Source organism: Malania oleifera, chromosome 9, assembly GCF_029873635.1.
Source record: "Malania oleifera isolate guangnan ecotype guangnan chromosome 9, ASM2987363v1, whole genome shotgun sequence".
Classification (NCBI taxonomy): Eukaryota; Viridiplantae; Streptophyta; class Magnoliopsida; order Santalales; family Ximeniaceae; genus Malania; species Malania oleifera.
This window is the reverse complement of record NC_080425.1, coordinates 91,973,872-91,996,841: the sequence shown is the minus strand read 5'-3', so window position 1 is coordinate 91,996,841 and position 22,970 is coordinate 91,973,872. Positions and strand designations below refer to the sequence as shown.

The 22,970-nt window shown below is 38.0% G+C and overlaps 1 protein-coding gene across 1 annotated transcript in view; it reads left to right on the top strand.

Annotated features, from left to right (window-relative positions):
- The first annotated feature begins 16,271 nt into the window (after positions 1–16,271).
- The window catches only part of LOC131163914 (flowering time control protein FY), a 47,290-nt gene continuing 40,591 nt past the window's right edge, over positions 16,272–22,970 (top strand). Inside the window, exons 1-2 of the mRNA XM_058120738.1 lie at positions 16,272–16,631; positions 21,469–21,560. Of these exons, the coding sequence (XP_057976721.1) occupies positions 16,469–16,631; positions 21,469–21,560 (255 nt within the window). The 5' untranslated portion in view covers positions 16,272–16,468. The remainder of the gene's footprint in view (positions 16,632–21,468; positions 21,561–22,970) is intronic.

Here is a 22,970-nt window from a genome sequence, read left to right as displayed (position 1 = left end):
GTTCCTTGTTATGTCATTTAGTTTGACGAATGCTCCTGCGATATTCAAGGATTTGATGAATAGAATTTTCCACCAATATTTAGACTAGTTTTTTGTTGTTTTTATTGATGATGTATTGGTTTATTCGAGGAGCTATAAGGAGCATGAGACTCACTTGAGGAAGGTTTTACAAAGGCTCAGGGAAAATAAGTTGTATGCAAGTTTGGTAAATATGAATTCTAGCTCGAAAAGGTTGTGTTTTTGGGGCATGTCATTACAAGGGATGAAATTTTTGTGAATCTTAGTAAAATTGATGTGGTAGTAAATTGGGCTAGACCAAGGAATGTCTAGGAGATCAGGAGTTTCTTAGGGATGATTGTATATTACTATCATTTTGTTGAGAGATTCTCAGCTTTATCAGGGCTGCTGACGTGACTGACTAGAAAGAACGTCAGGTTTGAATGGGACGATAGCTGTGAGCAGAGCTTCTAGGAATTGAAGTAAAAGCTTGTCACGGCACCAGTTTTGATCATTCGTCAAGGGATGAAGGTTACGTTATCTACAGTGATGCATCCTTGAAGTGACTTAGTTGTGTATTGATACAGCATGGTAGGGTGGTAGCATATGCTTCCAGGCAGTTGAAAGAGTATGAAAAAAACTACCCTACCCATGATCTTGAATTGGCTACAGTAGTACATGCATTGAAGATTTGGAGGCATTACCTATATGGCGAGCAATGCGAAATCTTCTATGACCGTAAGAGTTTAAAGTATTTTTTCACTCAGAAGGAACTGAACATGAGACAGAGAAGGTGGTTGGAGCTTATTAAAGATTTTGATTGTACTATCAATTACCACCTAGGAAAAGCACGTGGTAGCTGATGCACTGAGCAGGAAGTTAGTGGGACCCTCGTTGGCAGCTATGGAGATTCAGTATCCAATAATGATGGATCTAGAGAGACTCGACGTAGAATTGGTTGAGGGTGATCATCAGGTGTGTATTGCCAATTTAGTGGTGTAGCCTACTCTGCAGGAAATGATTAAAGCTGCTCAGAAAGATGATCCAAAATTAGTAGAGGTAATGGTCAGAGTAAATCGTGGTCAGGGAGAGGAGTTTTGTATTACAGATGATGGAACTTTGCGGTTCCGTTCTAGATTATGTGTTCCTGCTGATGTTGATATCAAAAGGACTATTTTAGAAGAGGCTTACAGGTCTTTATACACAGTTCATCCCAGCAACACGAAAATGTATAGGGATCTGCGAGAGTCTTATTGATGGAGTGGGATGAAGAAAGAGATTGCTGAGTATGTAGCATAGTGTTTGACGTGCCAGCAGGTAAAAGCTGAGCACCAGGGGCCAGCAGGCGAGTTGCAGCCACTTTTATTCCAAAGTGGAAATGGAATCATATATCTGAGGATTTTGTTTCAAGGTTGCTGTCGGCATTGCATGGAGTGCCAGTGTCTATAGTGTCATATTGAGACCCACGTTTCACGTAATAATTTTGAAGGAGCTTGCAGGAGGCTCTAGGGTCATAGTTATCTTTCAGCACGACGTTCCATCCGTAGTCAAATGGATAAATTAAGAGGACGATTTAGATATTAGAAGATATGCTTTGAGCATGCATATTGGAATTTAGGGGTAGTTAGACACAGTTCATGCCGCTGGTAGAATTTGCGTACAATAACAATTATCAGGCCAACATTGGCATGACACCGTTTGAGGCACTTTACGGTAGAAGATGTCTGTAACAATCCGAATAAAAATAAAATTTAAATAATAAAAAAAGGAAATTGAAACTGGAAACAGAAGGAAGTAGTCGACTTCATCGACGACATTGAACTTTGGAAGGACTAATGGAAAAGGGATCAGCAGGGCTTCGTCGACGAATACAGGGGATTCGTCGATAAAGGCTTAAGAAAATTCGTCGACGAATGCAGGGACTCTCTGACGAAGAAATACCGAGAGGGGGGTTTGAGCCGACTGAATTTCGTTGATGAAGGACTAAAGTTCGTCAACGAAATATATAAGAATTCGTCAACAAAGGACGAGCTTGTCGACGAAATCCCCTGTTCTATAAATATGGGAAAATCCGAATTTTACTTAAATATTAAGAAATTTATCATTTCTCTCTCTCCCCTTCGGTTTTCTCTCTCTTTCTCTATCATCGATTTCAAGCTAGATATTCGCCCGATCGACAATCCGAAGTCACCACGACACTCCTGGCGAAATTCTCTACAAGTCTGCCGGAGCGGATCGTCATGGAAACGAAGTTGGATTTCATCCCAAATCCAGGGTAAGACTTTTTACTCAATATTTGGATTTGTGACAGTTGAAAAAAGTGTTATACGCTTAGAAATACTGAACTTTAATATTGGGAGTTTTCATTTCCAAGGGCGTTGAATTGGGAACATTGGAAATCATCCCTAAATTGAGGTAAGGTTTTTTAAGCCGAATTTGAGTTAATGGTAGTTATAATAAGTGTTATACACCTAAAAATACTAAAGTTTAATACTGAGAGTTTTCGTTTCCAGGGTTGTTGAGTTGGGAACCCTGCGGGTGCAGAAAAGATTTTCTTAGGGGCTTTGCAGGAATCAGGTAAGGGGATAAACTAAGCTAGTTTCGTTTTGAGAAAATGCATGTATATGTATATATAGCATCTGGTTTCAGGAAAAATAAATATATTTATATATATGATTTATATTTGCAAAATACTGTGAAAATGATTGTATGTTGAATATGTAAAAATCCATTTGTATGGCATGAGTAAAAATGTTGTGAAATACTATTTTCTGGGAATGTGAATGATATGGATTTTAATGATGGGAAAACCGGCGTATGGGCCGAGATTTTTACGATATGTTTGCCGGCGTACGGGCCGTGCTATGATGTGATTTGCCAGCGTACGGGCTGTGCTATGATGTGATTTGCCAGCGTACGGGCGGTGCTATAATTTGATTTGCCATTGTACGGGTTGTGCTATGATGTGGTTTGCCAGCGTACGGGCCGTGCTATGATGTGATTTGCCAGCATACGGGCTGTGCTATGATGTGATTTTCCAGCGTACGAGTTGTGCTATGATGTGATTTGCTAGCGTATGGGCTGTGCTATGATAAAATGTGTAATACCGACGTACAGGCCGATGATTTTCATGATATATGTATATGTGCAAAATGATATGATTAATATTAAAATTAATGATATATCCATGTATCACGATTTTAGTATATGTATATGATATCAGAACCTGGTTGGCTTGGTTTAGGCTAGCACTTGCACGGTACCGTTGCTATGTGTCTATGGTCTTCGTGATCATGATATTTGTGTTATTGCCCCTAGTGTACGGACCAGGTGAGGCAGACCCATCGGACCTATAGACTAGACTATTGACTTGGCAGTGGTCGTCCAAGCATTATCAGGTCCCGCCTTCGGGCCACACAACCCAGTCATGTGGGGGTAACACATGACAACAGCCATCTAACCTACCAGGAATGTTTTATGTTATTATTATTATGATATGAGATGAGAAATGTTTATGAAAATGCAGTATGTTCTGCCATGTTTTGATGATATATGTATGTGTTCCCAGATTTGATAAATAGTTACTGAACATGTTATGTATGATATATGTAGAACACGAAATACTCATGTTGTCACACATTGGTATTAATTTATTTCCTTTACTAAGAGGTGTCTCACTCCTAAATCTTATGAACTTTTCAGGAATCCCAGATAGGAGAGTAGGAAAAGCTCCGCTGATCTAGAGTTGTCAAGTTACCCTTTTTGAATGGTAAGTTTTGTAGGGACAGTGAGATTTTGTGGGAAATGTCCCTAGATGTGATTTTTGAGACGTATATATGAGAAATAGTGATTATAGTAACTTTGGTGTTGTAATGCATGATATGATGAAATATATAAGATTGTATGCTTTCTACTGCTAGGGCTTCTGCTGTATGTTCTGATATATCCCTGATACCCACGGGTCCAAGTGGATTATGACCTACTGAGCTGGAATGTGAGATGTGTGGTATTGATTCTATGATTATATTATTACTATAAAAAAAATGTGTGAAAATGAGCAGGTCGTGACAATGTCGTTCTCCTTTATATTGGGATGAGATGGGTGAGCGGAGAGTTGTGGGGACTAAAGTTAGTACAGCAAACGTATGATAAGGTTCAGCTCATCAGAGATAGAATTAGCGCAACTTAAAGCTGATAGAAGAGTAACGCCGATACTCGCTGTAGGAAATTGGAGTTTGATATCTGCACTCATGTGTTTTTGAAAATAGCTTTGTTAAAATGGGTTATAAGATTTGCGAAGAAAGGTAAACTTAGCCCTAGTTTGAGATTTTAGAGAAAGTGGGGCCAGTTGCCTACATGTTAGCTTTACCACCTATGTTGTCCAGGATACACGACGTATTCCATGTTTCCATATTGAGGAAATACGTCTCAAACCCTTCTCATGTAACCAGTTATGGTGAATTAGAACTTAGTGATTCACTAGTTTATGAGGAGGTACTGGTACAAATTATGGATAGGAAAGAATAGGAATTACGTAGTAAGAAGATTCCTCTAGTGAAAATCCTATGGAGAAATCACACAGTAGAAGAAGCTTATTGTGAACTTAAGGAACAAATAAGGCAGAAATATCCACAATTGTTCCATAGGGTTCAGTTATAACCAGGTAAAGTGTACGTAAATTATGTAATGTTTCTTTTGCAGGTTAGTCAGTGTATGTATTAGTTTAGTTAGTAAGTAGTCTTTTGGTTTTGGGAGAATTTTTATTTTGTATATGTAATGAATGTAACCACGGTATTTATCCGCTATAAGTGAGGGTAAGTAATAAAATAAGTAGACTATTTATCTTTAGGGGATGGTGAATCATATGGATGGTAAATTTTGAGGACAAAATTTTTATGAGGAAGGGAGAATGTAGAGACCCGTATAATTATAATAATTTAATAATAGGAAAAGGAGAGGAAAGGAAACAACTGTGGATACTTCTGGCATATTAGGATCATGTACAAGTGCTCAAAACAACTGTGGATACTTCTAACATATTTTCATTTCCAGTTCCCAAGAAGCTTCCTCAACCTCGTGGTTTTGTCACAATACTTTCACTAACGGTATCTCTTTGGTACGAAAATTTTGAACTTTATGGTCCAGAACCTGAACAGGTATCTCCTCATATGCTAAAGTATCCCCAATTTCCAACTCATCATAAGTAATAACATGTAAAGGATCCAACACGTACCTCCTCAACATGGATAGGTGAAACACATCGTGGACCCTCGAAAGTGCTGAAAGTAATGCAATCCTGTAGGCTACCGGACCCCTAGCTCAAGTACCTCGGATGGTCCGATATACCTTGGGCTCAGCTTGCGCTTCCTCCCAAATCTCATCACCCCTTTCATTGGAGCGATACGTAGAAAAACCTTACCTCCCACTTCGAACTCTAACTCATGGCAGCGAACATCTGCATAACTCTTCTGCCAACTCTAAGCTGATCTAATCCTCTCCCGAATCAAACCCACATTCTCAGACGCCTGCTGCACAACTTCAAGTCCTAACACCTGACGTTCACCAACCTCATCCCAACACAAAGGAGATCGACACCTTCGACCATTCAAAACCTTGAACGGTGCCATCCCAATACTAGACTAGAAGCTGTTATTATAAGCGAACTCTACAAGTGACATAAACTGTATCCAGCTACCATAGAAGTCTAACACACAAACTCGCAACATATCTTCCAATATCTGTATCGTCCTCTTAGACTGTCCATCAGTCTGGGGGTGGAACGCTATACTAAAAGTAAGCTTCATCCCCAATGCCTTCTGCAAGCTCATCCGGAATCGAGAAGTAAACCTCGGATCCCGATCTGATACTATGGACACCGGTACTCCGTGCATTCTCACAATCTCACACACATGCAAATATGCTAGCCTACTCAAAGGATAACCAACTTTCATCGGTATGAAATAAGCAGATTTTGTTAATCTATCCACGATCACTCAAATAGCATTCCACCCGCGAAGTACTGGCGGCAATCCAATCACAAAATCCATGGAAATATGCTACTATTTTCACACCGGAATAAGCAAAGGCTGCAATGGCCCTGCCAGCCTTTGATGTTCAGCATTCACCTGCTGACACGTCAGACACTACTCCATGAACTAAGCAATCTGCCTCTTCATACCAGACCACCAGAAGGTCTCGCGCAAGTCTTGATACATCTTTGAACTACCAGGATGTACCGTATACATAGAACGATGCACCTCCTCTAGAATCACCCTTTTGATCTCAGCATCATTCGGAACACATAACCTAGTTCCAAACCTCAGCACACCTCCTTTAGAGATGTTAAACTATGTAGCCAGTCCCTGCTATACCTTTTCCATAATCTTTTCCAACTCTGTATCACTAGCCTGTGCGACTTTTATACGCTCAAATAAGGTTGGTTGGACCACCAAACCAGTAAGATAAGCCCGATGATCCCCAACCACCAACTCTATACTTGAGTTTTCAAAATCTCGTCTGATGTGACACTGAGTTACAACTGCAGATACAGTCGTAGGCCCTGACTTTTGACTCAACGCATCGGCCACCACATTAACCTTCCCCAAGTGATAACTGATCGTGCAATCGTAGTCTTTAATCAATTCAAGCCATCGCTTCTGCCTCATGTTCAACTCCTTCTGCGTGAAGAAATACCTGAGACTCTTATGGTCAGTGAAGATCTCACACTACGCCCCATACAAATAATGTCATCAGATCTTCAATACATATACCACAGCAGCCAATTCTAGATTATGCGTAGGGTAATTCTTCTCATATTCCTTCAGTTGCCGAAAGGCATAAGCTACTACCTTACCCTGCTGCATGAGCACACATCCCAGGTCTTTTAGAGATGCATCGCTATAAATCACAAACCCACCATCCCTCGAAGGAATGGTCAACACTGAAGCAGTAACCAGCCGGTGCTTCAACTCCTGAAAGCACTACTCGCAATCACTGGTCCACTCAAACTGCACTCCTTTTCTGGTTAATCGTGTCATAGGTCTAGACAGTTTAGAAAACCCCTTTACGAACCAATGATAGTAACCCGCTAGTCCCAGAAAACTTCGAACCTCTTGTACATTCTTCAGCCTTACCCAGTCGACCACAACTTCAATCTTGCTAGGATCAACTGATATACCATTCCCAGTAACCACATGGCCTAAGAACACAATCTGACTCAACCAGAATTCACATTTCTTTAGCTTAGCATACAACTTCTTCTCCCGCAAAATCTATAACACTAACCTCAAATGTTCCACGTGTTCTTCTGTACTCCTCGAGTATACCAGAATGTCGTCAATAAATACCATTACGAATCGATCTAGGTACTCATCGAAAACCCTGTTCATCATATCTATGAACACCACCGAAGCATTCGTCAACCCAAAAGGCATGACTAAGAACTCGTAATGGCCATATCTAGTTCGGAAAGCTGTCTTCACAACATCCTCCGATTTGACCCTCACCTGATGATATCCTGACCACAAGTCAATCTTCGAAAAGACCCGTGTGTCGTGCAACTGGTCAAAGAGATTATCTTTATGCGATAAAGGATAGTGATTTTTCATAGTCACCTTGTTAATCTTACGGTAATCAATGCACATCTGCATCGAAAATTCCTTCTTCTTCAAAAACAGTACTGGAGCTCCACATGGTGAAACACTAGGTCGAATGAATCCCCTATCCAGTAATTCCTACAATTGCTCTTTCAACTCCCAAAGTTCTGCTGGAACCATCTGGTACGAAGCTTTAGAGATCGGTGCCTTACCAGACAGCAACTCTATCGCAAACTGCACCTCATAATCTGGAGGTAAACCAGGTAAATTATCTAGAAACACATCCGAAAACTCACTGACTACTCGAATATCTTCGAGCCTCAACTCATCCCGCGACGGTTCCTTCATACAAGCTAGGTACCCCTGACATCCGTCCAAGAGTAGCCTCCTCACCTGTAGTGCCGACAGAATCTGTGGTGCTGAATGCACACAAGATCCCATGAATTCGTACTCTTGCTTCCCAGGAGGTATGAAAACTACCACCTTCCTACGACAGTCAATCACAGCATAATTGGAGAACAACCAATCCATCCTCAAGATGTCATCGAACCCCAACATGTCATATAGAACAAGATTTACAGGTAGCAGCTTTCCCTGAATTTTCACTGGGCAGTCTACCAACATCTTCTTACAAAAAGTTACACTCCCATATGGTGTAGTAACAATTAACACCTCATTCAAGTCTTGCGTTTCAGTCTCCCACCATCCAACAAAACTCACAGAAACAAAAGAATGAGTTGCACCCAAATCAAATAAAACAAAAGTCTTATTCGAAAGCAATAATAATGTACCTATCACCACGTTCCCTACCTAATCAACGTCTGCTAGAGTAAGTGAGTATACTCTGGCCGAAGCTGTATTCGTCTGAGCGGTTCCCCGAGGTATCTGATTGCTCCCTCGGTTCCCACTGAATGCAGGCACATCTTGCCTCGATGCACAACAATCACGAGACATATAAGCTGGTTGGCCACAGTTGTAACAGTTACCTCCAAACAACCGACACTCACCCTCGTGCCATTGGAGGCACCTGGTACAACGACCACTAGTCTGGCTCCCTTGAGGATCCTAGCGCTCAGTATTCTAGTGGTAGCCCGATCCTTCGCTCCTCTTCTTTCACGATCCCTGATGAGATCCTGTCTAAGAACCAGAAGGTACTGTCCTTGTCCTCAATTCCTGCTCCACGTCGTCCTCTCGGATACCAGTCTCAATCACCGTGGCTTTATCCACCAACACCGAGAACTCAAGGATCTGAAGCATACCCACCAATCTACGGATATCCTTCCTCAGGCCCTTCTCAAACCTCCGAGTCTTCTTATACTTGCTAGAGATCAAACATGGTGCGAAGCGGGACAACTCTATGTACCGAGCCGTATACCCCTGTACCGTCATACTCCCTTGAGTCAGAGTAGAAAAATCATCTGCCTTTGCATCACGTACAGAAGCCGGGAAGTATTTATCGAAGAATACCTCCTTGAAACGGCTCCACGTCATCTCCTCTGAACCGACTCTCTGCTTCTCCAATAGACTCACCACAGTCCACCATTGACCCGCCTCCCCAGACAGCTGGAAAGTAGTATAAAGGACTCGCTACCTATCCGTGCAGTGCAGGACTCTTAGAATCCTCTTAGTCTTTTCCATCTAGTCCTCTGTTATCGTTGGGTCAGGTCCTCTGAAGAACGTCGGAGGATGCATGTGTGTGAACCTCTCAATGGTGCACCCCACAGCAGTAGGAGAGCGCTCGCGTCTCCTCACACATCGCTCGATCTCTCGTATCACCTGCCTTGTCAAACCTCGAGGCACAGAAGGAGACTTATCACTTACAATCTCCTCAGAGCCACTTCCCAGGTTATTATCCTTGGGCTTCATTCTGCAGCACAATAGGAACCTATCAGTATGCCTACTACACATACAGTTAACACAATGATCTATACTAATAGTGTTAACTACTCCCTGCCAGGTCTAGGTCTATCCTATCACACCGACATGAAAGTCATCAATGATCATCCCTGCTTTTACTGAAATCGTCATTCGAGGAAAAACACGGAATACTGTCGATAAATTCTGGTCTAGCAACCGAATAACCCTTAACCAACTCTACCCATATCCAACATCTTATACTCTAGTATGTACTCACAACTAAGCCTAACCAAGTCTATAAGACCTTATAACCTAGTTAGCTTTGATACCAAGCTGTCACGTCCCGAACCTTGAAATGGGACCCAAGGATGAAAATGTAATCTAACCTGTCCCTATATCCGATAAAACATCCAAAGATATAGTACAATGGATGAGGGTCCGACCCCGTGGGGTTCCCAGACACCCTAAACACATCCAAACACAATCATATACGCAATGGAAAAAAGTCATTTTATATAAACATATACAGTACCATACCAGAGTCTATACAAGAGTAGAACATGGCTCTATCAAAATGTACAAAAGGGTGCCCAAATACATCTCAAAATGGCAACCCACCAAAAATATAGTCCTAACACTTACCCAAGCGCTAAACGCAGTACACCGACCACTACGCTCCCTACACCAGGACGCTAGTTCCGGTTACTCGAATGGCCTGTAAAAATGTATGTACAACAGGGGTGAGACACCTCTTAGTAAGGAAGAACATAAGTTATATCGGTATGTGGCATTTAAGTGTTATTATGATGCAATATACACGTAGTTAAATGCAGTCCAGTACTAGTTTCACATAATGCATACACGAACACATACACATACACATGATTAGCAATCTTGGTGTCATCACACCCTTTGGACTGAAGTCGGCCTGCGACATATGGTGTTGGCCCGTAGCCAACCAGTGAACACAGCGCCACCGGCACATGGCTAGTCCCTGACTCCCTTGGCATCGTACCGACGCTAACTGGTGGATCTGCACCCATCGGCCTAATCTGCTGGAATAGGCTCACGCCCTTGGATATAGAGTCAAAAACTTTTACCTACATGGCAGGTGATACACATACGCCCTTGGATATAGAGCCGGACACTCTCAGTACCTGAAACAATTCAGAACCGCATTCCTACTAGCATTTCAACATATCACACACACATGCATGCTCATATAACCAAAAAAACCACACCTATTTGGTAATCTAAATCATGATTTCTCAAAAAAATACAGTTTAAACAAGTCAAGGCACGACCATCCCAATAATCCAGTATAAATCAACATATACGATCAGTTTTCAACAAAACCAAGGATGCAGCCCGTCGTCCCCTTTTTCCCAAAACTATAATAATGAAAAACCCATAGTTTTTCCTATTAGATCCCCCCCAAATGAGTAGCCAAAACACACATAGGATCGTGAACCACAGTTCCACCGAGTCTGATTTCAAAAATAACTGATATAAATACAGTTCCCGTTACCTTTTCCCTGAATAGCAAATCCCAAACTCCAAGGCCCCTAAACAGCGAACCGAGTTCCAAAACCTACAAATAATAGTATATAATATACTCATAAGACTGTTACCTACAAAACTATCGGATCAGAATTGAAAACTGAGCCTTACCTCGATTTGACGCCGAAACCCAAAAATATTCGAAACGAGATTCCGATTCATAGAACTTGTAGAGAATCCTTCCACGATCCTCAGGGTAACTTCAGATTCCCGATTCTAGCAACGATCAGCGAAAAAATCTAGAGAGAGAGAGAGAGAGAGAAAGAGAGAGAGAGAAAGAGAGATTTGAAGTTTTCTTAGTGAGGAAGTAAAGAATATTCTGTTTATAGGCCCTTGACCCGGGCGAACTCGTCGATGAAATGGTGCCCTCATCGATGAGGCCGTATAGTCTTCTCGTCAATGAGACGAGGAATTCGTCGACGAACCCTGATATTCTCGATTTCTCGAAACTCCTCGGCTTCCCTTCGTCGACGAGTCTTTGAATTTCATCAACGAGAAGGACAAAGACTTCGTCGATGAAATCTGGCTTCGTCGACGAGGCCTGCTCTTTACCAAAATGCCCCTCTCTTTAAATAAACCATTATCACAGTTCAGGTTCTTACATTTTTGACTTGGCAGTGGTCAGCCAACCATTGTCGGGTCCCGTCTTCGTGCTGCACAACCCGTCATGGGGGGTAATATATGACATCAGCTAACTATTCATCTTGAGTAAATTTCATAACTACTATTTATAACAGATGATTTAATGAACATTAAGATACAATATGTTTGAGTATAACTATGTAATGTATGATTATTCAGTTATGATATCATCGGCGTTTTTTAAGTATGTGACGTGTACTGTATATTTATATAGCACGCAAATATTTATGTTGCCACACAACTGTATTTAGTTTATTTACCTTACTGAGATGTGTCTCACCCCAACTTAAACCATTTCAGGGGACCCAGAAAGACCGACGAACCGAGGCCACTGTTGAGACAATTTTTACTACCCCGCTACCGCTAGGAGGGTAAGTTTTGAGTTATGATCAACTAGTTTTTGGTATTAGATCCTAGTTTTATCTTTTGGTGACTTTGAGGAATGTATATTTAAATAGTGTATGGTGGAATGTAGGTACTTTGGTATATTGTGTTATATGGTTTAGTGGTTGAAATTCATATTTACTGCTGTTTAGGTTTCCGCTGTGTATGACAGGTGTATCCCTGTTGCCCACAGGTTTCGGGTTGATTTTATTATATTGTTAGTTAATGGTATCATGGTTTAGTTATCTATATATCATGGTACTATGAAAACTGTATATCTGAATAAATTATAATATCTGAATAAACTGTGTAAATCGTAGTTCTATAAAATACTAAATAGCCATAGCTCTGTAAATAAAATTGTATAATATGTGTATCATGATTCTATAAAACTATATAATCGTAATTCTGTAAAAGCTGTGTAAAATTTTGTACTATACTAATATTTCTCATGCCACACAAATAAATAAAGCTCATTAACTACAATTTGTAAAATTGTACAATTTCTTACTCTGGAAACCCATAAACATATACTACACTTTTATGGTAAAATTTCTAATTTAATTGGCATGTCATATTTCCTTTAGCTAACTGACTGGGAGACCTGACTCCAATTCTATCCTCCCACCCACGGCGTACCAAACTCATCAATAAATCCAAACTAAGAATAATAACTATGCTCGCCTTTTCCCCAGACTCACATATTTCTTTTATCCATCAAATTCTAAACTACTAATTATTTATAGATGTTACATGAGTTCCTAAGAAAGCACTCGCTGGGATCCTCAACCCATGCCTGTGGTGTTTGGAACTCAAACCCTGAAATCATAACATCCCAGCTTTATCAACTTAACTTCAGTATATTTCCATCTAACACAAAATCTAGGTTTAGAAAAACCTACTAATTGTATAAATCCTAAAATAACCCACTTACCTTTATCTTGGGATGGTGCTTGAAATATTCAAACCAAAATTTTGCTTTTGTTAAGTTATAGAGAATCTCCCCAGGATCAATGTGGTAACTTCTGATTATCGAAATGGGGAGAAACGAAGGCGGAATCATAGAGAGAAGGTGGATAAACAGAAATGTAGAGAGAGAAAGTGAAAGAGGAATTGATTTCCTCACTGAAATATGATTTTCAATTATATATTGGCAATTGTCCATGTGGCTTCGTCGACAAGACACGTGTACTCGTCGACAAACTTATGAAGAGAGTTTGTCGACAAAGGTAATAAGTTTGACGACAAACTGAAGGTCTGAAATTTTCCCTTCTCGGTATCTTTTCGTCGACGAGACATTGAGGCTCGTCCACGAAACATACACGGCGTTCGTCGACGAAACCAGGTGGTTCATCGACGAACCTTGACTTTGGTTCATTTTTTAATTTTCCTTTTTCTCCTATTTATCCCTCTTCCTCACTATTATTTAATTGCTATTATATTCTAAGCACTAAAGTTGCAATCACAAAAAAGCTTCAAAAATTTGAGAAATGAATATCAAGGATCACAATCAAAATTCATTCATTGTTGGGGGATCCCACATAAGCAAACATTAAGGATTTTGTAGTAAACTAGCATGCCTTCAAAGCATTCTCACACGCATACATATGGCTGCATATGTGTTTGTCCATGTGCTAATAATTTAAATTTCCATGGGAATAGCATCATATTCTAAAGTATAAAATTTCCAAGCATGTAATTTTCTAAACTATTCCACTCATCTTCTTCTTTATTGGCAATTCTAATGTATTATCAATCTCTTATTTACACTAGAAGTAGGGTTTCCAATGAAATAACATCATATTCTCAAGTATAAAATTTCCAAGCATGTAATTTTCTAAACCGAACGCATAATAGAATTCTTTCTATTCCACTCGTCTTATTCTCTAATGACAATTCTAATATTTTTTCATTCTCTTATTTACGTTGGAAGTAGTGTTTCATCTTGTTCTCAAATTTTCGTGAGTGATGGAATTACATCATACTCATGAGTATAATATTTCCAAGCATTTTATTTCTAAACAAAATGCATAATAAAATTCTTTCTATCCCACTTATTTTCTTTCTCTCTAAATGTTTTAAAGTTTGAGGATAAGTTGCCCTTTGATCCGTTGCATGTGTGTGTGTGAGAGAGAGGGTTTTCTCTTTTATAAAAGTATCACGGTGTAAGAACAATGACGTTAGACCTGATAAAATGGATAGAAATTCGTTTATTCAAACTACACATGACCCGATTAAACTGACTCATAATCACATTAAATGAGTTATATATGGTATTAAATTTTTTTATTTGCCCTTAAATGATCGGTTGATGGATTTCAGGTTTTATCCGATAAATATTCACTAATCCGTTAATAGCTAATGCTGAAATCTATATTTAATTTCATATATCAATGCTTATTAAGCATTAACCAATTAGTACAAGGCCAATTGGCCAAAGCTTAACCCTACACTCCCAACTCTAGAAGTTGTACTATTGTATGGGCCTTTACTTCTATCCCACGTCCCCACTCAAATTCAAGTCTATATACCTAATTTTCATGATAAAAAAATGCCTTAAATTCATGATCTTAAAGAAATAAGAATATATATAGTTTTATGATTGATTATTAAATGTTTAATAATTACAGAGTTATAATTTTAAAAATAACTTCAGTTATTATGTTATGAAATAAATTGTTCATCAAAATGCTAAAAAAAGTTATAATTGGGATGAGAATGACGGATTATTCACCATCTGTCATGGATTATTCTATTCGAACCACTATAAATCCCCCACTTAATTGAATTAGATATGAATTGCAGTTTTCTTATCTAATAATCTGCCTAATTTGTTATGGATTATCCAACCTAATTCGTTTTGCTTAGTCTAAACTACATTGTGTTGTGTTTGTTTTGCAAAATAGAGTGTGGTAGAAAAAATATAATGAAAACTTGATGTCAAAAATGACGAAATAAATTAAAGTGATCATTTCAATTTCATTCCCCCCAATTTTATTCCATTATTACATACCAAATGTGCAATTAATAAAAGCACAACAAGCCATCTTTGACAATTCTTGAAAAATTACTTACCACAATGAATACTGTTAACCACTTTATATCATTTTGTGAGCATGCTCAATATTACCCATGTACGTAGCAGTGAACATCTGATTGCTATGAGTAATTCAGTTTGAAAATTTTAGTTAAAAAATAATGCTAACCGAGCCAAATTGAAATGTCATGTTAACCAATTTCAAAACCGAAAGAATCAAAATTTGTTTAATTCGGTTAATCGATTTTAAATGACATAGAGAAGGCAAAAATAATGCATGATTTTGTTTTGCATGGTTTCAAAATTCAAACATAAAATTTTATGAAAAAACAAGAATTAGAAATTTGGTGGTGAAACTTAGTTCAGATTTGCAGGCGGTTTGGTGAAAGAATTATGGAAGAGGCTAGGTTTTGAAAATAGCAAACCTTCCAAGACGCCAAGGCTCGAAGGCCCAAGCAATGACACAACTCATAAGTTGTTAGAGGCAAAAATGGGTGATGTTGTGAGTCTGAGTTGGTAAGTTAGTAGTATCTCAATTTGCAAAGTTCGAAAGCAAGGGTTAGTTGTTTGAGACCGTCGGACTGGGAATTAACTGTGGAAGAGGGTTGAGAGCCGAGCCACTAAGTGATGAGGGCAAGGGTGAGTTGAGGTTGTGATACAGTAGGATCCACAATCAACAAGACTCAAAGATGATGAAGGTTGAAGAGAGCCAACAAGGTATTTGGCAAAAGTAAGGGAAAAGTAGAAGTTCAAAACTGCTTTTAAGGTTTTTTAGAATTTAGAAAGAACTAGAATTGATTTAAATAGATAAATGTAATATATATAAAATTATTAATTATTATTAATATATATACTATTTGGTTAATTGAGTTAATAAAAAAGAATAAATCTTAAAATCGAACTGAAAATTGTAAATAAAAAAATTAACTAAAATAAGAATCAAATCAAATTGATTACTTTTTTAACCACACCAAAACGATTGAATTTTTTTGATTAAATTTGGTTAATTTAATCAAATTATACCTACCTATGTTTTATTTTAAATTAAAGGTACAAGCGCAATGTGACACAAAAAATGTACTTTACCCCTTAGTATTGGGCAGGCTTAAAAAAAGCGACCCGGTCCAGTAGATTAGTGAGCGCATTTCGGACCCGACCCAAACCCGATTATAAAATACTACAGTAGATCTCTACTTCACAACAGCAAAAACAACAGATCTGCCGCTGCTACTGCTACTGCTACAACGCGTCAAAACAAAAGCCCTAAACCCATTTCTTTCCCGCTAATTTTCTTCACCTTCTGCGCATCTCTCATCTTTCACATTAGCCTTCTTGCACTAGGGTTACGGTTTAGTCGCGTCCTCAATCTTCTCATCTCCTCAGGGTTTTGGCTACCATGATGTATGGTGATCCTCAGCAGCAGCAGCAGCAGCACGGTGGAGACTTCCACCGGGGCCCGCCACTACCGCCGCCGCCAATGATGCGGCAGCCGTCGGCATCTTCCACTAATATCGCTGCGGAGTATCACCACCCCCCTGCTCATCCGCCACCTTATGACGGTAAAAGTCTTTCTCTGCGTTTGCTTGTTTACTCATAGCCCTGGGATTTATCCATTGCCGTAAATTTCATTTGTACAATTGGTCACAATTTTGATAGTTGGAGTGGTGTTACGGGAGATGACATTTGAAGTTTGTGAGGATTTGGAATAGGTGTAAATTTCTTTGTTATTGTGTTATTTTCATGCTTATCTAGGTTGCCTGGGAAGAACGAAATGTGAGAATTTTGAGGGACAAAGATTGTTTTATAGGACAAGATAGGGCATGTTTTCTTCATTGTGTAGACCGAGGAGTGTTTTGGGATTCTTTGAAATACTAGTATGAGGGATTGATTTTTAATTATTTTCTTCTAATTTAATTAACACAATTATAAAAAAATTAAGAAATGTCAGATGAGTAGAGGGAAAACACTTTAATGCTTATATATAAAAATAAAGGAGATATTCAAAATTGTAATAATTATCGTGGAATTAAATTTATAAGTCATACGATGAAACCGTGAGAAAGGGTAGTTTGAACAAAGATTAAGGTTAGAAACGAAAGTCTCAGAAAGTCAATTTGGTTTTATGTCTGGGAGATCTACCACAAAAGTTATGTATCTTTTAAGAAGATTAATGGAAAAGTTTAGGAAAAAGAAGAGGGACTTGCATATAGTATTTATTGACATAGAGAAAACATATGATAGAGTACCTAGGAAAGTTTTATGGTAGATTTTAGAAAAAAAAAGTCTGTGTAGTAGGTATACCGATGTCACTAAGGAAATGTACGATAGAGTAATGACTAGTTTATGGACTATAGATGGAGAAACTGGAGAGTTTCTAATCACCATAGGTGTACATTAAGGATCTGCTTTGAGCCCTTATCTTTTTGCTATAGCAATGAACCAATTGACTGACAACATTCAAAATGAGGTTCCATGGTGTATGTTGTTTGCAAAATGATATTGTATTGATTGAAGAAACTAGGTGCGGAGTAGAGGATATGTTATAATTATGGAGAGAAGTTTTGAAATCTAGAGGCTTTAAGATAAATAAAAATAAGACAAAATATATGAAATGTAATTTCAGTAATGGTAGGAGGAATATTTTAGACAGTTAAATTTGACGATGAAGAAATAAATTACACTTGTAGATTTCGATGCCTTGGATCTATTCTACAAGTTGAAGGAGAAATTGAAGATGATGTAATGCATATAGTTAAAGTAGGTTGGGTAAAATGGAGAAATGTTTCAAGTGTGCTTCGTGACCATAGAATACCCTTAAAATTAAAAGAAAATTTTATAGGACTACTATAAGACCAGCTATGCTATATGGATCAGAATGTTGGGCGACAAAGACATAGTATATCCAAAAAGTAAAAGCTGTCGAGATAAGAATGCTTAGATAGATAAGTGGTATAACACTGAGAGATAAATTAAGGAATTAACATATTCGCAGTAAGTTAGGTGTAGCTCTTATAGAAGATAAGATAAGGGAGAGATGACTTAGATGGTTTGAACACTTGCAATGTAAGTCACATAATGCATTAATGAAGAAAAGTGAGTTAGTTACTATGGGAGGCGGTAGAAGGGGTAGAGGTAGACCTAAAATAACTTGGAATGAGTTAGTAAGTATTTAATAGTCTTGAATTTGTCAAAAGAAATGGTCCATGATTGCATAAATTAGCGGAAAAGGATTCATGTAGCCGACCCCACCTAGTGGGACTTAAGTGTTGTTTTTGTTGTTGTTGTTTCGTTAATGTTTGATTAACCATGCTCACAAAAACTTATTACTCGTGGATAAGAAGACACAAGACTGGGTTTGATGGGCAACTGTTGGTTCTATAAGCATTAAGGATATCTTAGAGCTCACCTTGGGCATACTATACTGGTTTTGTAGCAAAATTGAAGTTATTTTCAATTAGGGCTCAAATCCTTGTCTTAAAGGAAGGTCATTGAGCTCACTGCCGAGCATTGTTGAAGCAGATGCTCATTTTCTCACAAGTTAGGTTAATTCAGGTAGGATTTTTTTGATTAGGATATTGGTAGTATGGCAATTGCATTGGAGGCATTCTACTTTCTTTAATTAAAATGGATGCTTATTTATTTATTTATTTATTTTTTGGGGGGGGGGATGCGGGTTAGATCAACAAACAGGTAGTTTTTTTTTTTTAGGGTGTGGAGCACTATTCTAGTTCTTTATGGGCCGGTGATCGTAATTTTTGTTGTCGGTGTTTTCTTTCTGTGGCTTTTCACATTATATTTGGTTTTGTTCCTTGTTTTTGGGCATCTTTTTTATGGATTCCTAATTTTTCTTTTTATACAAATCTTCGTCAAAAGGGAAGCACTAAAGGTTCAAACTAGTTAACAAGAAGTTACTATGCAAGTTTAACTACTTGAAAGTGTGTAGGAGTGAATTATACACTCTATTTATGGATTTCATGTCTCATGGGAGGTTGATTGTTGTCAGTGGTTTGACTTTGAGTATTGAATATGTTTGGTAGATGAGGATATAATGTATTCTTATCACGCTTTAGTGGGACTTGGAACGTTGGATAAGCAACAAAGTGAAAATTTATTCCATGGGAGTAAACATTGCTTAGGTATAGCATAATTGATCAAATGAGATATTTATGAACTTGCATAGGGATAGGGTGACTGATCAAGCCAAATATATTAGTCTACTACAACAACAACGACAAACCTCAACTCCCATGAGGTAGGGTTAGCTACATGAATCTTTTTTTAGCAATTCACATGATTGAGGGTATTTTTTTCGGTCAGTCTAAGAGCTATTAAATCCTTTCTCACTATCTCATTTCATGTTATTTTATATCTATCCCTACACATTCCAACAGCACTATACCAGTAACAATTAGGCGTGTGCAATCGGTTAGTTCAGCGAATTAACCGAAAAAATTCGGTTAACTATTCATCATAAGCAAACTGACCGAATTACCCTTCTTTCTCGAACCTTACCCGACCAAACCAAATTTTTGGTTAATTCGATTAATTGAATTTAACTACGTCAAACTATAATTAATTTTGGGAAAAAAATAGGATTGTATGCTTTCAATATTAATTTATATTTAATTATTAATTATATAATAATTATGGAACTCTCATTATAAATTATATTATTTATATTTAATTATTAGTTAATTATATAATTTGGTTAAATCGGTTAACTGAAATGTAATTTCTCCATAACTGAACTGAAAATCGAATAACCAATTTGACCAAAATATAAAACCGAACCGAACCGAACCGAATAAACTGAATTTGGTCGGTTATTTCGGTTAATTCGGTTTTCACCGACTTATGCACACCCCTAGTAACAATGACTAGTTCGCTCCTCCTCATTAGTGCACTATTTGGCTCGCAACATTTCAAATGCTCAACCATTTAAGACGCCCTCCCTTATATTATCTTCTATTGGTGCTATGCCTACAAATGTGTTAGTTCTTTAATTTATCCCTTAGTGTTATACCACTAATTTACCTCAACATTTGCATTTCAACAACTTTTGATTTTTTGGATATGTTGTTTATTAGTTGCCCAACATTTGGATCCACAAAGCATGGCTGGTCTTATAGCTGTCTTATAGAAATTTTCTTTTAATTTTAAGGGTATATTACAATCACACAGCACATCCAAAGCACTGCATTTTATCCAACCTACTTGAGCTCTATGTATTACATCCTCTTTGATTTCTGCTTTCATTTGCACAATAGATTTAAGGTATCGGAATCTACTAGTGCTATTAAAATCTTGATCCCATCAAATTTAATCTTATCTGAATATTCCTCCTTAAATGTATGAAATTACATTTCATATATTATCTTTTATTTCTGCTTATCGTAGCCTTGACTCTAGAGATGCTCTCCATAGTTCTAACTTATATTCTTCTTCACTCCAACTTTCATCTGTCAAAACAATATCATTTGCAAATAGTATACACCATGGAATCTCGTTTTGGACATTCCTAGTGAAAGTGAAAAGATAAGGGCACAAAGTAGAGCCTCGATGTAAATCTATTGTGATTGGAAATTTTCCAGAATATCCTTCTAGAGTCTTAGTTCTAGTCGTTTCTCTATTATATATATTTTTAATGACATCAGTATACCTACTATATACTCCCTTATTTTCTAAGTTATAATTAGATTTTATATTGCTTGGTAGAGCAGAACATAATGTTTAATAGTTGGTCAGTTGGCATGCTGGAGAGTAATATAAGTTTGTCCAAATTCCCTTATCCACCCCAGCCTGAGTGAGAGCTGAGGAAAGTGGATTAGTTTGTCAATACATGGCAATAGAAGGGAAGTGAAGGGAAGTACACTTTTTTTTAATAATTTAATTCTGTTAAATTTTTTTTTTGGTTAATCGTGTAGATCTAATCTAAGCAAGCTTATCAGGTTTAAACTTACATCTGCATTTAATATTAATAGTTGGCAACAAGCAAAAAAATCTCTTTTGAGCAATATCACTTCTCAATTCAGTGACCAACCCTCGTTATGCAATAATGTCCACCTCTCTGAGTATGGATTTGCGAATAAGCTGTCAACATTTTCTCTAGGCTTTGAACATTTGATTTGATTGTAAAAAGAGGTGAACCCTCTCTCCACACAAAATGAGGTGGTGTGGGGTGTGCCAAAATGGGGTGCCTATGAATGGCATTAAGTCTTGCTCTTGGAAACTGCTTATATTTTATTATTTCTCAAAGTGTCACCTTTAGAATGATCAAGTTCCAATGTTCCATGCTTCTGTTTTGTTATGAGGAAGGATATTGGAATTATGTTGAGATTATGGGAATTAACTTATAACTTTCTGTGGTAATTTTCTTTGGTTCTAATGCTTTTGCAGCTCATGGTGATAGCTTTGGTGCTAAAAGAATGAGAAAGCTTGCACAAAGGAGAGCAGTTGATTATACCAGTACTGTTGTCCGATACATGCAGGTAGATTTGCAATTTGTGATCCTTGGCATGTTGTAATGGAATTATCTTTTTTTACGTCTTCCTGCAATTAATTTATTCAGCATTTTAACTTAGTTGTTAGAAATGTTGCCGCAGTGTGATTCTTATAATTATGTTTCTCAACACAAGATCTGTTTTTTTTTTGGGTTAAGGATTTGATTCTGAAAAATAACCAGATTATTTATTTAATTTTTTTCCTCATAGGAAATGAATTTTATTTTCGTGTCTAGTTTATCTAGAGGCATGTTCAATTTGCATGGCTATACTTTATAGTTTTCTCTTGTATAGCCACCAATTTTTCAGCATTGTCAGAATCTTTAATTTGCACCAAGTTTCATTCAGGTGTTGTCATTAGTCTTCCTAAGTGCATTTCCTTCTCCATGAAATGCCAATTCCACTTTCCAAGAAGAGCTCTATTGAAGGAAAGAAGATTTTAACCCCAATCCCCCTTGATCTATGAATTGTTTTACTGTGTCCCAAGACTCCCAACTTATAGTTAATATATGGCATTTGAATTTCTCACTTAAATTGCCCCAGAGGAATCTTCTTTGTATTCCTTCCAATTCTTTTAGAAACTAGCAAGGAATGAGAAAGAGAGACATAGAATAAGCTGCGGCTTACGAAGGAGCATGTACTTTTTTCCGACTCACAAATTTCCTTTCAAACTTCTTAATCATGAAACTCCACAAAGATTTCTTCTTAATTTTTTTCTTCTAAGGCAATCTCAGGTATGTCAAAGGGAGTGCTCCCTCCTTGCTGCCCAAACCCTTAGCCAAAAAGCAGCACCCACCTCTTTGCCCACTGTAATCAGCTCATAGTTGCTTAGTTCACCTTGAGGCTCAAAATTGCTTCAAAGCATAAGAGGACTTATAAGGACTTTGTTTATGGGATAGGGTTCTAGAAGTGGATTACGGAAGGTTGAGAGTTCGTACAACAGTCTTTTATTTATTTTTACGTGGCATCACTAATTCTGTGGGGAGCATCCTTAAAAATTAATCTTCCCTGATATTTTCATGCTGGCCAAGGACAAGGATGCTATAATTTTCTTTTGCATCACAAGTATCAGAAGAGCAGTTTGCTGGATTGTTAATTTTGACAGGCACACTCAAGGTTGGAATTGAATCTTCTTTATTTAAACTCCTGTTTGGGATAGTATTGATCCACAAAACGAAGATAGAGTCCTTTGGAGATTAAATAAAGGAGCAACTTCATGGTGAACTTCTATATAGAGGTTAGGCAACAGATGAGTGTGGTTGGGATCACAGGCTTCTTTGGAAGATTATTTGGAATTGATCCATTCCTATTGACCTTGGAAGCAGATTGGGCAGGGATGTAGTCTCCAGGAAAGCAGGTGGATCTTGGCTAATGGTTGCTAGGATGGTGAGAAGTCAG